The sequence below is a fragment of the Orbilia oligospora genome (genome assembly GCF_000225545.1).
Source record: "Orbilia oligospora ATCC 24927 unplaced genomic scaffold scaffold00007, whole genome shotgun sequence".
NCBI lineage: Eukaryota > Fungi > Ascomycota > Orbiliomycetes > Orbiliales > Orbiliaceae > Orbilia > Orbilia oligospora.
The window spans coordinates 1,239,548-1,256,184 of NW_011645564.1; the positions used below are offsets into that span (position 1 = coordinate 1,239,548).

The 16,637-nt window shown below is 45.7% G+C and overlaps 4 protein-coding genes across 4 annotated transcripts; 2 read left to right on the top strand and 2 right to left on the bottom strand.

Annotated features, from left to right (window-relative positions):
* Positions 1 to 1,176: 1,176 nt before the first annotated feature.
* Positions 1,177 to 4,932, top strand: AOL_s00007g342 (uncharacterized protein; the record flags this gene model as incomplete). Its single annotated transcript, XM_011120243.1, has 4 exons — positions 1,177 to 3,530; positions 3,588 to 3,760; positions 3,813 to 4,303; positions 4,357 to 4,932. The coding sequence occupies 4 exons, from the start codon at positions 1,177 to 1,179 to the stop codon at positions 4,930 to 4,932; spliced, it is 3,594 nt and encodes a 1,197-aa protein (XP_011118545.1).
* A 1,234-nt stretch (positions 4,933 to 6,166) lies between these two features.
* On the bottom strand, positions 6,167 to 7,725 carry AOL_s00007g343 (uncharacterized protein; the record flags this gene model as incomplete). Its single annotated transcript, XM_011120244.1, has 3 exons — positions 6,167 to 6,960; positions 7,034 to 7,259; positions 7,339 to 7,725. The coding sequence occupies 3 exons, from the start codon at positions 7,723 to 7,725 to the stop codon at positions 6,167 to 6,169; spliced, it is 1,407 nt and encodes a 468-aa protein (XP_011118546.1).
* Positions 7,726 to 12,325: 4,600 nt separating this feature from the next.
* On the bottom strand, positions 12,326 to 12,691 carry AOL_s00007g344 (uncharacterized protein; the record flags this gene model as incomplete). The annotated part of the gene is made up of 1 exon (XM_011120245.1): positions 12,326 to 12,691. One exon carries the CDS (start codon positions 12,689 to 12,691, stop codon positions 12,326 to 12,328), a length of 366 nt encoding a protein of 121 aa, XP_011118547.1.
* Positions 12,692 to 14,010: 1,319 nt separating this feature from the next.
* AOL_s00007g345 (uncharacterized protein) lies at positions 14,011 to 14,966 on the top strand (the record flags this gene model as incomplete). Its single annotated transcript, XM_011120246.1, has 2 exons — positions 14,011 to 14,263; positions 14,416 to 14,966. The coding sequence occupies 2 exons, from the start codon at positions 14,011 to 14,013 to the stop codon at positions 14,964 to 14,966; spliced, it is 804 nt and encodes a 267-aa protein (XP_011118548.1).
* Between the last annotated feature and the right edge of the window lie 1,671 nt (positions 14,967 to 16,637).

Consider the following 16,637-nt stretch of genomic DNA (forward strand, 5'->3'; position numbering starts at 1 on the left):
GAAATAACCCCCGCTGAAGAGAGGAGAAGCCATATCGCAGCGCGGCGTTAACAAAGTCTATGTGTACCCTATTGCAATTGCAATTGCATGGATGCATATGATATGAATACCTAATGTACCCCATTCTGGGCCTTCCTTTAATTACTCTAGATAATTCTCAAGATTTCTTTCCCCAGTTTTTTGTTTGATTCTAGTAATCAATAATTTTTGCATATCCAGTTAATTCTATCATTCCTTTGTCGTCGTCGTCCAATAATTACGCACTCGCTTTTTTCAAATCCGGCACCAAAAACATTGTTTCCAATCCAGTAGCAGAATCCAAATTTCATGACTTCGAATTCGCTTTCGTTAAAATTTGACACGGATTCTGAAGTTATTCTGCTCCCGCCAAGTATCGAATTCCGGCCTGCCTAAATAGAGAGAAACAATAATAATAGCAATCAGTTCATTATATGATCGTGCGGATTGCCAACAGTGCAGCATCGACTCCCTGCAAACTCCTCCTTGTTAGCCGACGGTACCAAAAAACAGCCCAACAACCCTATTGATCCAGCAATTAATTTCACGCGGGTCAGTTCACAAGACCATTGTGAGGAAATTATACCTTGCAGATATACCGGTATATCGATCGTACATACATAAATACGTTCATTCGACAATTACGGCCCATAAGCCCCCAGAGGAGGTCGAAATTTGGAACGAAACTCTGCAGACCTATCGACAGCGCAGTGCAGCGCAGTGCAGCAACCTTGAAAGGATTCTACTTTAAACAAGTATTTTTGGACCAACTGCAAGGGAGTCTCAAGCTGTTTCGCAAGCCTTAAGCGCTAAAACGTGAGTTTTCAGTTGAAAGAGGTGTTCCCGAGAGGAGAGACCAGGCCGGTTATTAATTGTATCCCGGACCGTTCTCCGCTTCCGCACAGGCAGGCACAGGAACAAGGCACCATCTTGATTGGGAGTGCCTCTGGATGAGAGAGAGCCACCACTCGGACGGTAACATACCCTGTGAAACCTGACTTGGCTCGCATTTTGATTGACGCAGAATAGTGTTTTCTTTTCTTTTCTTTTTGAGCGTATTTGTGTTTTCTTCGTTGCCCTTTTTCTTGGGCTCTCTTCTTCTTCTTCTTCTTTTTTTCCCTTTTAATCCCTCCTTCCCGAGGGACTTCAAGGCATTGAATGCCTACTGCAATTCTTCGAGCCCGCAATATCGAACATTTGAATCGTATAGAACTCAAGTATCACCATTTCGACGAATCCGAACCCCGGCAGATACCGAACCAGGTTCGAACACCGAGAGCTGGAGCGACTGGAGTTGGATGGCCCATTAGTGGTGGTGGTGTAGAATCCAATATCAAACTTTCGAACAAGGGGAAAGATAATTCGAGAGCGGGAGCCACATCGAGGGGTGGTTTAAGACCAGGAACACCAGCAAGAGCAGCAACAGCACCAGTCCCAGTACCGGCACCGGCTTCGATAAATTCGGGATCTCGAATCCAGAGATGCGAAACAGCAGCGAGCAACCGATCTAGACGTCCGAAACAGCGTCAGGTGCCAGTTGTCGAAAAGCAACAACCTGCAGCACGCCGGTTAGTGCCTTTCACAAACACTAGAGTGCCGGTGCCGACACCGATGCCGATGATAATGGTTGAAGAGCGCCGCGGGACCAACATTGGCGACGGCCACATGGCCAGCCACGGTGACCCGGTCATGCCACCGGCACAGGCACAAACACAGGCCCAGATGCAGACGCAGACGCAGATGCAACCGCAGATACCGATACCCACCGACTACAACAAGTTCTACAACATCAATTCGAACCATCAGGGCCAGCGGAGTGGCATTGGAATGGCAGTGGGTATGGCGGTTGGAGTTGGAGTTGGAATTGGAGTTGGGGCAGCTGTTGGAGCAGCAGGAACAGGAGCAGGAACAGTAACAGGAACAGGAGCAGCTTTCCCTCCGCGCAGGGATTCCAAGAAGGGAAGCAACCCAGTCGACCGCCGTCAACCTCCAACCTCACATCCTTCCGACTGGCCGCTCGACTCTTCTTCCTCATCTCAACAACCTCAACAATCTCAATCTCAACCTCCAACCCCTCGCCATCATCAATACCATCACAACCACCATCACCACCATCATCAAAATCAGCAGCAGCAGCAGCAGCAGTATTCCTCTCATCGGGTACCCTTGCAAAGACAGCTCTCTCAACCAAACACTCCTTCCAGACGTCATCAAAGTCCCGGTCGGCCTCCTACCGCCGGCAGCAATACACACACTTCTCCTGGTCCTCCTTACTACGATCATGACAGGGGACATGGTGTCAATCCTCCTCTGAATAGTTACCGGTCTACCGAGCATATGCCAAATGCTTCGTCTCAGAGGTCTTCTCCCGTTCCTTTCGAAAATCATCATCCCGGCCAGCGCCACAGGCCCCCGCCTCCGAACGGTCCTACGTCTCACGGACAATTTCAGAATAACCAGCCGAAAGGCCTAAGAATCCGAACTGGTCCCACACCACCGCATACACCCTCCCAGAATCGAGGTCGACCGACCCCTGATCAACGTTTTCCGACCGATAGGAACGGGAGACTCCCTGAAGAAAGCGGCATGAAGTCTCCTATTATCCAAATGCCGTTGGCATTTAACAAGATTACCACCTCCAGGCAAGACCAGTCTCGTTCATCTTCCCCCACTACCACAAGATCACCCATCGAATCTTTCCATTCATCACTTCCGAACATCCGTCCACAAGGTACCAGACGGCCGACCGTTCTTCGTGAGGAAGTATCACCCCAGGAACGTTATTCGCCACGTGGTACATCCGAAAGTTTGACCATGAGTCGACACGATGAGATTTCCCATGACAGGCCCCAGTCGGCTCCGAGAAAGCCATCGCCATCGCCAGAGAATTCTCAACAACGACCACAGTCCCCTGCAGTTAATGAAGCTAATGCCTCGGCACGAGGCTCCCCGCGCATGATCGGTCAACATGACGACGCCGTTCGGTCTTCAGTTGTCACGAGCCATTCCGCCACAACCACATCGGCTTCAGAACCTGGTGACATCTCCGGCGAAATGTCGGTTGAAGATGCTATCGATATGTACGGCTCTGACGACGATGACTGGGATCCCACCGAAGTCCCAGTTATCGACAAGCAAAAACGGACCGACAGCGGAACACCATTGGAAGGAGGAGCAACGCCCAAAAAGGTTTCTATGAAAGAGGATAGAATGAGCCGAAGTGGTTTGGCCGATTTTTTGATCAAACAGCGAGAAGAGGCTGCCTCTCCGTCCTCCCCTACGTCAGATGAAAGAGGTGTCAGTTTGGTGCTAGAAAACGGTGTCAACCTCGAGGCCGAGCTACATGATGCTCAAAATAACGAATGGCAAGCAATCACCGATAAGAGAAAATCATCCATTCCAGCCGAGGCCGAGATAGCCGATGACTGGAGCGAAATTAATCGTCCTGCTCCAGAGGACACACCTCCTAGATACCCTCCAATGAAGCCATCTGCACCTCGTGATCGATACGGGTTAGTCTTACCGAGCCGCATGTTTTGCATGAATTCCCTAGTTAACATTCGTAATAGGTTCCGTACGGAAACTCAGTATATTACTGCAGCTGAATACAACGCCTGGAATGTCAAATACGAAGATATTCTTGTTCGCCGGCAGAAAAAGTGGAATGGTTTGCTCAAGGAGGCCGGACTGACCCCCCTGGATAACGAGGTTCCCGTCCGATTCCCACCTCGGTCTCAGAAAGGTATGGTCCGCTCTTTCTCGTATCTGGAATCCGGTTACTGACTCCTACATAGTCAAGAGGTTCGTTCGAAAAGGAATCCCGCCAGAATGGAGAGGCAACGCTTGGTGGTTCTACGCTAGTGGCCAGAAGTACATCAACAAACATCCGGGTCTTTATGAGAAACTTGTTGCTCAAGGCGCTCCAACCGATTCTGAGGCCCCAGAACTTATTGAAAGAGATCTCCACCGCACTCATCCCGACAACATCCATTTCAAGCCAGAACAAAAATACCCTCTCTCCAATGGCGCCAAGTTAACAAAGCATAAGCAATCCAACTCTAAGATCGTTGAAACGCCTATAATTCAGAGTCTTCGACGTGTTTTGACAGCATTTGCGGTTTACGTACCCAGAATTGGCTACTGTCAAAGCTTGAATTTCTGGGCTGGCATGTTGCTTTTGTTCATGGACGAGGAGAAGTCGTTCTGGATGCTTTATATAATCACACACCAATACCTTCCTGGCACGCATGAACGTAGCCTGGAAGGTAGCAATATTGACCAAGCTGTAAGTTCTCTAATCTAATTTATTACCTTTATCTCAAGTCTAACGCAGCATAGGTCCTGATGATGGCTGTCAAGGACGCCATGCCTCACGTCTGGGCTAAGATTAGCCTTTGCCTCGACGGTACCTCCGTCAACTTCAACAACTCTAAACTGCCGGACATCACACTTTGCACTGCCTCTTGGCTCATGTCTGGTTTCATTTCTAACCTTCCGATCGAAAGCGTTCTCCGTGTTTGGGATGCCTTTTTCTACGAGGGTTCGAAAATCCTTTTCCGCGTATCCCTTGGCCTTTTTAAAATCGCCGAACCAGCTATTCGAGCTGTTGGTGATCCAGTTGAGGTCTTCCAAATCGTCCAAACAACACCACGAAAGTGCATTGATGCCGGTGCTCTTATGGATCTCTGTTTCAAACGGAGGAACGGATATGGTCACCTGAGCCAAGACGATATCGAGAACAGGCGACGAGAACGAAAGGACCTACTCGACCGCGAAAAGCGAGCAAATGGCGAAGATGTCCCCAGGACCAGCAGAGATGATATGTCACTTCGCAAGGGCTTCGCTAGAGAGTTGATCGAAGAAGGAGAAGACAGCGTGAGGAGATTCAGGAACTTTATCCACCACAAGAGATAGTTTCCTTCGTTCGGTTTTGAGTTTCGATTCCGGATCTTCTAGTATATCAGTATATACCCCTCAATGAGGGGCTCTACTGAATCCGTATCCCCAACTCGTGGTCACTCACAAGTTGTGACCTCTTCATTTCATTTGTGTATATCATTACCCTTAATATTCTTTCATGTCGCTTTTGTTTTCGGCAGCTTTTCAAGCGGAAAATTATCTATGGCGAACCGGCGTTTCTTTCAAGGAGACTTCTGCATTTCCCCCTTTGCTTATTTATTACCCCTGCTTTACATTCCCCTACAACTTTATTTCCTTTGTCTAATGTCTTTTTTCCCTACTTATTCGGGGGGGCATTCCTGCCTCGGGAGGCGTCGCTGAGGTTATTTCTCTTCTGTTTTATACACTTTACAAAAAAAAATCCGGGCAGGCGACAATGGGCTATTCTTTTATTCTGTTCATTATCCTTCGATGTCACAATGCATCCCAAATCCACTTTAGCCTTTGCTTCTGCGGCTGTGACTTGTTTTCACTTCGTTTTCGTTAGTTCTTCTTCACTTCTGCATGTCTTTCCCATTATGAACCTGGGACTGGCCACCTTTTTACCGCGTACATACCTTTTTTCTTCTTTGTTTTTAATTCTCTTCTTTTCTTCAGCCAGCCTCTTTTCCTTCTATCATTTTCAATTCATAAGATCTTCAGGTTCTTACTCAAGCCTCCCCCCCTTATTTTCTATTTCCGCCCACATTCTCTGTATGACCTTTTTTTTTTTCCTTTTCGTCCGTTTAATGTGGGATATTACTATTATTACTAGGATAGACAAAACTGAAATATATTCAAAAAAGGGCGAGAGAGAGATTATCTTATGAAACCTGACTCCACATTGATCCTTTCGTATCGTTAATATATTAAAAGTGATAGTAGTATTGATTAACTTCTGATTGCTTAAATTTTAGTTTTAATGACGAGCTCTTGTTCACAAAACTTTGGCCGTATCATTGGGATCTATATTATAAGAGTAGTAAGAACTAGACCCCGTGTCTTGAACTCTGTATTGTTTCAAAACATATTATAGACCCCACAACCTTCCCGCCACGTTAGCACGTAAGTATTATTAAGATATTTCCAAACACACATTAAAACACCGTAGACAATAAAGATTGCAGACTCGAAACCTTATCATGCGTATCTTGGTAAAATTTCGAGCCCTTGCAAAAGCTGGCATTGGGACGTAAGGGGTCCGTACGCTTCAAACAACAAAATCACCAAGAACATATCCCAAATCCATCATTGGTTGTTGCTGGGGTTGTTCTTCAACTTCAGTCACCAGAGTCGCCCTCCTCAGTCTTTCTTCTTGTATCATAAATATCTGTTCTTCTGTCGGTGGGTCGGGCCCATACCATGGTTTTAAAAGATCATCTGCAGCGATACCCCCCGTTCTTCTCATTAATGGAGAATCTATTACTGCCTTTTCGAAGAATCTACCCAACCGACTATTCGGTCCGATAAAATCATATGCGACCTTAACACCGAAATACATCCCCGTAGATCCGAATTTGAATTGCGGAGCCCGTTGATAATCCACGGACCTAGCGATTTCACGACAAACAAGTTCAACTTCGAAGGAACCGATCGCTTGTTTCAATTTTTCTGTCAATGGGTCGTATTTGCCAAAGTATAGTTCGAACCATGGTATAAACTTCGATAGGTGGGATATCAATACTAGGATGTAGACATTGTATTGATATACTGTTGTGGAGATTGAGACGTTTTCGAAGAAGAGTATGGTTTCGAATAAGGGTCCTTGTTCGTCTATTGCCGAAAGGTAGGGTATCGAGGTTGACGGGATTGTGTAAGTGTATGGTTCTTGACCAAAGGTTTCGTTCCATTCGCGACGCCAGGCGAGGAGTTTGTGAGCTACGTCTATACAGCGTTGGACGTGGAGAGAGCCGGCTTCGCGGGTGATATTTTGGGAAAGTGCGTATCCTTCTTCTACTAGACGAGGGAACGGACAAGCGATGTCTATTAGTCGATTCCAGCAGCCTATAGGTTGTTTAAAGTAATGTAAGAATTTGTACGTTGAACTGGTTTCATTTAGGGGCGATTAGGTACGCACTTTTACCGCCGGGGTAGTACTGAGCTGGTATGTTTATCCAATCTTCACGTTCTAAGAAACTTCGCTTTCTTTCCAACATGGCGTTCATGAGGATGTATGGCCTGACTACTTCAAGTATTGCGCCTGCTAGTGGGTCGTGGAATGCATATGGTCCTAGTGACAATATCAGTCGACCGAGAGCGGCAAGGTGGTATAGCCATGTCAATGCTGACGATGAAGTTAGGACCTAGTCAAGATTTAATTAGTAAATCTCATGTTAAGGAAAAACCGCTGCTCATGATCATGCTTCAAAATAGCGTACGAACCTCATAATGTGCAGCCATCATACAGGTGTATAAAAACACAGCCGGATCCGAGTTTGCCAGCCCATTCTTGACATAATTTTTCAACTGTCTTAACAGTTTTAGATATAATATATGCCCTTGGATCTTTGAGTTCACGTCTCTCTCCTTTAGTGCAAAATACGTGGTAGCACATGATGCATAAGCGTCCTCGAGTTCCTTGCGGGTCTCTGGAGAATCACCACTCCTGAAGTGTGTTGCGTAAATGTGACCGAAACGGTACGGTACCATAGCGGTCTTGAAGACGGATCGATATGGTGCAGAGACATGGATGAAGTCCTGGACGTAGACATTGACATAGACTTCGGACTTGTTGATGGGGATGGAGATGTTGAAGGGCATATTCTGCATTATATTGGGCGTGCTGCTTGAAACACAGGTATCCTGGATCGAATTGCAACGGCCAGAGAATTAGCCCAGCTTCCTTCTGTATCCGTATTCCTTATCGATAGAAGAATACGGTAATGTGTGTGTGTGCATGCATCTGTGCATATGTAGGTACCGGTTTCTGCTTACAGATCGGATAACCTCCCCTTGACGGTCCTTCGAGTTCTTCCCCTTCCTGGGTGCGCCATTGGCGACGACTAGTTGCAGCCGGCAGCTTTCTATCGTCGTCGTCGGAGTTTCTTCCCACGTTATTGGTGACCCTTTCTGCTGGGAAGTATAGACAAAATGGATCGGGCGAGAATAACCCGGGCAGTCCTTGCCTATCTTTTGACACCTGATGCATCCCGGCCGTGTTTCATCTGATATTTTCGCGGGGTTAAGATGTCAGTTATTATAAATCTGCAAATTTGACGCAATGCCGCATTTTTCTGCGAGGTAGACGTGATTACTATTCTGTTGTTGAGGGTTGAAGGTGGAATTTTGATACAAATTGGGAGAGGATTTGGTTATGATAACTCGCTGAATACAGCCCGATATGGAAGCATTCTGCGAGGTGCCGCTTTTTTCTGGTACGGCTGAACCTGAGAAAGGGGATATCATGGAAGTAACTACTTTACATACCGCACTTTATTTTCCGGTCTCGACAGGTCTTGCAGCCTTTACTGCGGCCGGCAACTCCCACCATGGCTGTTTTTGTGATGCGCCAAACAAGTATTCGAATGCTCGAATGAATTGAGGATAAAGTTAAGATACTGTTAGGTAAGGGATCGATGCAAAGATTACAATTTAACAAGTAGGTGTCTTGTGAGCGGTAGAATGCTTTATCAGATCCCGCAAGGTGCTAACCCACTTTTAAATCCTCTGGCCTTTTGCCTTTCTCCGCAAAACGGGACCCTGAGGTGTTTCGTTGCTGGCAGAGGGGCGGCAAGCTAATATAGGGTATGGTCTGACTATAGAGGCTTGGGAGAGCGCCTTTGTAGTTATCTCGAGTAGGCAAGGTCCTCCAACATTGCATGCGCATGGTGTGCGGTGGAAAAAAACCGAATTGGATTATGCAGTCTTCGAACAATCTAACAGAACAGAGGCGTGGGATACGACGGCCATTGTGCACAACCTTGGCGGCTATGTACTGTACTTACATATATGCAAGCCCTCGCGTATGGTATACCCTCAGACTCCTTTTTTCTCTAGATTTCTTGGAAGGTACTTTGCAATGTTGTTATTGCAGTTCAAAAAGTCGGACCGATTGTCGCGACATTCAATACCTGGATACCTTTGTACCCCTTCGCCAAGTCCGCAGTGTTCCAATCGGTGGGCCCCCTTCGCTTAACTTGAAAGTTATCTATCATGGATCCATGACTGACATGGAATAGTTAGACTGGCTGGGGCTCATGATATTTGCCTTAACTAGATCCAACGAACCATCGCGCACGGTTCAATGCAAGTCGGGCAGAACAGGAATTTCTGTCCTTCTGATGGCTTATAATTAGCTCCCACACTGTCACAAGAACAGAAAAAAAAGCCTTTTCCTCCGGGACATAAAAAGGAATTTTGAGAGCCCCACCTTCGTTATATTTCTTTCCAGGGTTGTATATGTGTACGGTGAGTAAAACCTGCAGAAAACTTTCATGCATGGAAAGGAAGAAGCGTTGTTCGGCCCTTCTATGGAACCCACTTCGCAAGTCGGATATCTGGGACACCGAAAAACCTTTTTTTGTTCGGATCCTCTCAAGTGTTTTACCTTGTGGGGAAAGTTCTGGGTGCTACCTCGCTTACAGGTTGGTATCCACAGAGCGCTCGAGCTAGCAACTTCGTGTACTCTGTAGTTAAGTACGATGAAATCGGGTAAGCTCCTGTGGCCTTACTGACTCGTGATCTATAACTCTCATTATTGGATACTCTAAATTTCTATATAAGGTTGTGTACTTGGGTACGTAACATCCGCGATTGCCAAGGTGCAAGGTGCTGATGAAGTTCTCCAATGACAATTGCATGTTGGATTTTATGGCGATATGCTCCCTTGCACTCGATTTGAGTCACTTCAGCCCTGAAAATATTTCTATCGGATCGTCTTAAATTTTCAGGAAACATTGCTGCGGATAAAGCAGCCGGCGACGGGGTGCAAGGTTATTTCTAGTTGTGAGTATCATGCATGCAAACCATAGGCCTATATCCACAAGCCCCCACTGTACTATAGGTTCCATTCGATATATTAGAAGCAATATAGGTGCATGTTGGATACCATGGATAGATACATATGTTTAAACGACGGGGTATTCAGTCAAGCTGACTAAAGAACTGGGTGGCCTTCGTTTGTCGATCGTATGTCGGTGCCAGGAATGGGGTTTAATTTCAACCTGCATGAGGAAATGACTAGGCTTGGAGACCAAATGTTCGGCCCTGCAGCTCCCTGCCCTCATATGTGCCGGGTCTGGAGGCTAAGCTGGTGTAATTGCCTGCACGTTGGAGGTTGCATGAAATATGGGCATCTCCGAACGCGACAGATATCGTGTCATGGCCGTGAGCCTATCGGATTTGCGTGGTAAAGGGGAAGGTATTGGCTTGGATCGTCGCGGTAAATACTACCTATAGGCCTCGTAACTATGCATAACTATATAAGCAAAAAAATCTAAGCGAACTATACAGGTAGTTAATATCGATCTAGTGTCTGCATACGAGCACCCGCAAGGCTTGTAGGCTTAGTGTAGTTTCTTTAGTTTCCATTTTCTGGTTTCTTTAGTTTTGATTGAAGAAATGTTAAACCTTACGATATACTAGTTGGTTCGGGTGCCGATTTTACACTAGTGAAACGATTTCGTGATATCTAGTGATCGTGGGTCAGCCGCAGTAGTCCCTCTATATCAACATTATGTTAGTACATATATACATGCCTACGGCTTCTTACTGAAGTTTGCTGACGCTAACCCGGAAGGCACGGCCCTAACTAAGCATGGGGGGCATATCCGGATCTCCATGATTCAGTGACCCACCTCTTTTTTTACCGGATAGTTAGCAAGACAGACAACGGTAATTCCCGAAACAAGGAAATACAGGACTTCTATATCGAACGTCATCACCTTCCTAAGTAGCTAGATCAATTGAGAAACATTCGAAACATCGACATCTGAATACACTCTGGCACAATTTCTTGGTCCTTGATGACTTGACCGACGGCCTAAAAGTCATTGATCATGAGACATGCACCTGCACGGACCATAAAGAAACCATGGCATTCTCGTATAGGATTATCAGTTCCATAAATCTCCGCTCGTGCAGTTGCTGATTGTTTGCTGATTGTGCAAGCGTACGTATGCAAAACTTGGCTAGCCACGGCGAGGTCACTAAAAGGGCCCGTTCCGTTTCCGTGTTTCAGTTATTGGAGTGACACTCTTATGTTTCAACCCGTATATATACAATCTTATCTCGTTAATTGCAACAAAGGGCCCGACCTAGAGATGATCGCTGCCTTTCTAATTAATGTGTCATATCTAAACTGCAGTTGGCCCTAATCACCATTGATCTCTAGGCCCTCCAAGAATCATCTCGAGATCTCGGCCTTGATTATATTATGAAACAATTTGTTCGATAGTTTGCATGAATGTAAAAAAAAAAAAATACGCACTTAAAACTCTTGCATATTCCTATTCTGTAGATTGTCTTTGGCCCTAGGAATTTACTCTACGATGTGGAGCCAATCGTTCTTGACCTTCGATCGAATGGCTAGGGGGCAATCTAGGGTTGGTCGCAAGGCACCGATGCACTCATGTAGTTGATTAACCACAGCTGATCAAAAGCCATGAAAGGGACCTTAAAGGAAGAAATAAGTCTATTAATATTAAGCCGCCGTAGATCCGGTATATGCAATATGCAATTGTGTTATAGCATATATAAAATTTACAAAATAGCATTTTGTAGTACCGTCTCGTAACCAAACTATGTACCAGTATGCACCTATACCCCAAGACCACCCGAAGAGTCGAAGGGTTTAGATCCGAATGACGTCCGTAATAACCCAATGCCGGTCTTTCTTTGATCTTGCAGACCTGGCCAATGACTGGTTGGCCATGGGTTGCCAATGTTGTATTTTTCCGCGGTTAGCAACACACCTCGGAGCATTAGCTCAGCCCTTCAACAGAGTCAAGGATTCAAATCCTACTGCATTGATGACATGACATGATATTCTCGTCTACCACCTCAAGTCTAGAACTTAAGGGCAAGCTGAGTTTACTGGTACATGGTGAACTGCTTATTGAAACATCAGGTCCATATGTATACTAGCCATAAAATATAAGACATGGCTGATATCCAACCCTATACACATGCGTGACGTCGACCTATAGCTTAGTTACACAAAAGCTCATTGCGGGAAGTTTATCAGAAATGGGATTCATGCAGCTGCTGACGGCCTCAACTGCCAATGGTGATGTAAGCTGGCTTCAAAACCTGTTCCCTTAGAAGGTCTTATGACCGGATTACTAGTTTAACATCCCAGTTTTTGGCGGACATGCAAGTTATGAAACTTGCCGACTTTTCCCATCCATCTACCCATTCAAGAATAGCTCGTTTAACTTCCACGGTAAGTACTATAGCTCCATGGTGCTAATAGGACGGGTACATGGTAGTGGTCTCTCCCATCCTTTTCCATATTGACCACGAATGTAACTTCCACGTATGGGAAGAAGGTATTCCCCTTAAAGTACTCCCATGTTTCGAACCGAAGCTTGTAGACTTGACCGTTCTCGATCTTGAAGTCTGACGACCAGGCCGTTATCCTTCCATCGGCGTTTGTGCTAGCCGTAGCGACCTGAGTAGGCTCGGGCGATGATGAGAGAGCAGCGACTGAAGGTGATAGAAGGCTTAAGGTAACCGGTACCGAAGCTGCTGGAGCGCCAGAGGCTGTGTCGAGGACGTGACAGGTGATTGGAGGCATTTGGGGCGTAGACGAGGCTATGGAAAGGTGTGAGATGATTGTTTGCAGCCGTGAGGTAGCTGTTGAGTTTGGCAGCTGCGGCATCCAAGCGGCAGGATGTTAGATAGAAAGAAGTTTCCCGACTCCGGTCAATTGAGTTTTCTAAGCTACTCAGTCGGACAAATAAAGATAATTACTATGAGCGAGACGCCTGTCTTATAAGAATTTGGCTTCGGCAAGGAGAGAATATTCGAAATCGAAAGAGCTATCGGAAGTCGCCGATGTGCAATCCAAGATAGCCAAGACCACCATCCATGGTGTTGGAAAAACCTTCAGCAACACAATTCCAGGGGGCTCTTCGGCTCGAATGCGGGACGAAACCAACTTAAATGAAGTATATAAAGTAAGTAAGTATGTACTGAGAAAGGAATAAATAACCTCGAGGCTAAACAAACGAAACGCTGGGAAGGAAGAATTTGCAGTTTGATCTTATCAAATTGATACCAAATCAACAGCTTGTAATTGGGTTATTCATCTCGCAATTTTCACTTGTCTTGATTAACCGAAAATCGAATAGGGCAACGGCGCGCCGGCGAGGTATGCAGGTATTCCTTTGGGGGACACGGGATAGGCACGGGGTTGTCCTTATCTTGGAATAACGTTAGCGAATTCTCAGGGAAGGTAGCCAGATCAAGGAGGCTCTGCACGGGGACCAAAAGTATCGCACTTCATGCATGCGGTACTGATTAGTCTGTTCCTGGGGCCAATTATAAGTCGCGAGCCACGAGGAAAATCTGCGGTTCCGCGATATCGGCATGCGTTACGGTAGTTAATCGAACAAACGGTGCATTTTTAGTTAAAAGGCCATGGTTGTATCATCCAATTGTTCTATAGATTGAAACGATTGCCGGCATATCTTCCCCACTTTTGATTGAGAACCGGAATCCTCACGATCGGGATGGTGGTTGTTGAGGTCCATGTACTTTTCAGCCTCCTGGGGAATAATTTCAGCCTCTCTTCACTATAATTTATATAAGCATGCCTAGGGTCCCTTTCGCTTGATTTGAAACAAACTTTTACAGGCACCGTCCCGGCCACGGAACAAGCCTAAATACCTGCTCATTCAAGAAATGGTGTATTCCCCGCTACGAACCCAGGTTTTCGACAGGTTATACCATAGTTCGCGATCTGCAATAACAATCCTTGCTATAATAATAATTTCGTTTATATCCGATACAAGGGGCGCATGTTATTTTCCCGATGGCTCTCTATCTAATGACCTACCCTGCGACCCGAGTGCCAGCAACTCCATGTGCTGTGCATACGGTACTGACTGCCTTATGAACGGTGTATGCCATTCTTATGCCAATACCGATAAAGGATATGTATCAATTTATGCAAGAGGTAGTTGTACGGATCAATCATGGGGGTCTTCAGCTTGTTTAAGCGAGTGTATCTACGAAGGGACATATAGCCAATGGGGGCCCCTCATCCCCTGTAGTAACAATGTTGATGCGTTCTTCTGTTATTTTGCGGAACGTGACAATGATGGAGAGCATTGCGAACAAAGAACTGATGTTTTTACTTTGGTTGGTAAGTCAGCACCATATATTCTAAAATCTCATAAATCCACCATTCATATATCATGGCTAATTGAGCTTTAGGCGGGAATAGCATTAGAACCACAATTGGAGTCGCCGTATCCACCCAGGTATCTACACAGATATCTACACTCAGATCAATAGAGACTTCTATCGAAACCACTATCAAAACTTCAATTGCGACTATCTTCGTGACACCTTCTCCAAGTCCTTCGCCGACACCAGATTTACCTTCACTCGATACATCCCTACGAAGTACACCTTCGAATATCGTTTCAGACAGTAGATCTAAAACGACTTCAACTGATGCTAACACCCCAACGAATGTTTCGTCACCCGCCTCATCTTCCGGACCTAATCCCGTCATCGTTGGGGGCGCAGTCGGCGGGTCTATAGGGGCACTATGTCTATGTTTAATCGCCTATCTCGCATACGCACTTGGGAAACGGCGTCAGGCTGAGAGAATGACGCCTTCGGAGCCTATGTGGCAGTTACCGCATGGCCCGAGTCAGACTCAACGACATTATCCTACGAATATGCCTATACTTCCAATGGCAGTACACCAATATCCGCATCCACCGGTATCTCCTAGACCAGCATTGTCTCCGGATAGTATTCCCCCACCACCTGCTGGTGGATTGCCACCCGGATATACGCCATATAATGCCCAGTCATTCGGGCCGCCGTTAACTTGATTACGGAAGCTGAAATTTATGGACAAGGAATTATGATTGGCGCGTTAGATATCGATATCGAAATTTCATTAATCGGCTGTGTTATCCTGTCTATAAGTATTGTATCGTAACTGTACATGTTATATATATAATATCGATATATCTTGATCCTGGATTGATATTAATATTTGAAGGGGGCGTAATAAAGAAACTTGAATATCAATCGTAAGTAGAATTAAGTATAAAACTGCTTATTGACGTGTTCATGAAATTTATAGGGGGTTTTAGAGTCGGCTCAGGAGTACAAGTTAATAACTAACTACTTGGAACATCTGCTTAATTAATCATCGATCCTCTCTGCGCAATGCTCGTAGTGGGGCTCTTTGGCCCAATGTCCCTAGCGGCGGCGTTTTGGTTGGGCCGAACCAGTCCGTTTAAAGCTCGAGACTGCGTGCCCAAAGTCTCCTTCGGCTCTCAATTATCGCCCGACTCCGAGGTTCCACTTACTTTTTATTGGGGGGGTTCAATGCATCTAGTCCATTGTCCGTCGGGAAGCATCAGCCGGACGGGCTAGGTAAAAACAGGGAGCTTTCGTATTTCGTGCAAGCTTGAACCAAAATTAATTGTAGCATGTCGCATAGTGCAGATAACCACGATCGAACGAATTAAGTCGGAGCAATTAAGCCCTACGACTCGGAACCACCCAGCCAACTAACCCTATTTGTAAACGAGACGTACTAGTTATCTCCATAAACTCCATTCGAAGTTTATCAAGCACGAAAAAGCGGAGATAAGTTTTTCCAAGATGTCAGCGGTTTACATGAGAAGCTATGATAGCTCTTAATTTTTGTTCAATGTATTTAGTTTATTCAGTTGTTTTTGTTGTTTTTTTAACGTTCGCTCAACCGTAATTCTGAGATGAGCGATATCCATGTCCCTTTGAGAGAAATTATCCCTTTCAACTACCGGACACCCGGTTTTTCGGGATATGTTTCTATGCCGATGCTCAGCCAGCTGCGCGCTGCACGAAGCAGCATATGATCGTATACGAATGTATAATGCATGTAAAGCACGACTCATGATGGCAGCTTTACGTCAGGATCCAACGTCGCACAAAGGGTAAGCCGGCCAAGGGTTGGTATTAGAATACGAGACCGAGCTGGGGGAACCAGTTTAGTCATCCAGGTTAAGCTCTTTGCCGACTCTCGGCCGTACATTAATAGGTCTCCTTTCGTATGCGAGGCAATACTATAACCGCGGCCCGATACGAAGGTTATTATTAAGCTTCTTCGTTCTGATTCGAGGATTCCATTTGTGGTATCGTCTACACCAACACATGTGACGGATTTGGATTTCTTAGTAATCTTGATCAAGTTCAGCTAGCTTAGCCATACGCATTGCATTGGGTTCCACATTTTTCGATTCCGCAATTTTTGGGCGGGAATACCCCATTTTTGAAGATCACACTGGAGAGCTAGAGGACCAGGTGTTAATAATACATGCCATTATAGGACTGCATTGCGTGTCAACATGGATTCACTGTGTGTCCCGAAATTGTATATAAAGGGCACTGGATTTCGTTTTTGACCCGGAATATTTTATCCTACATCTCATTCAATCAATATAAAACGCATTATTCTATAGAATATATCTTCGAAAGGGTATTCTTAACTGAATACTACATCTTCCTCA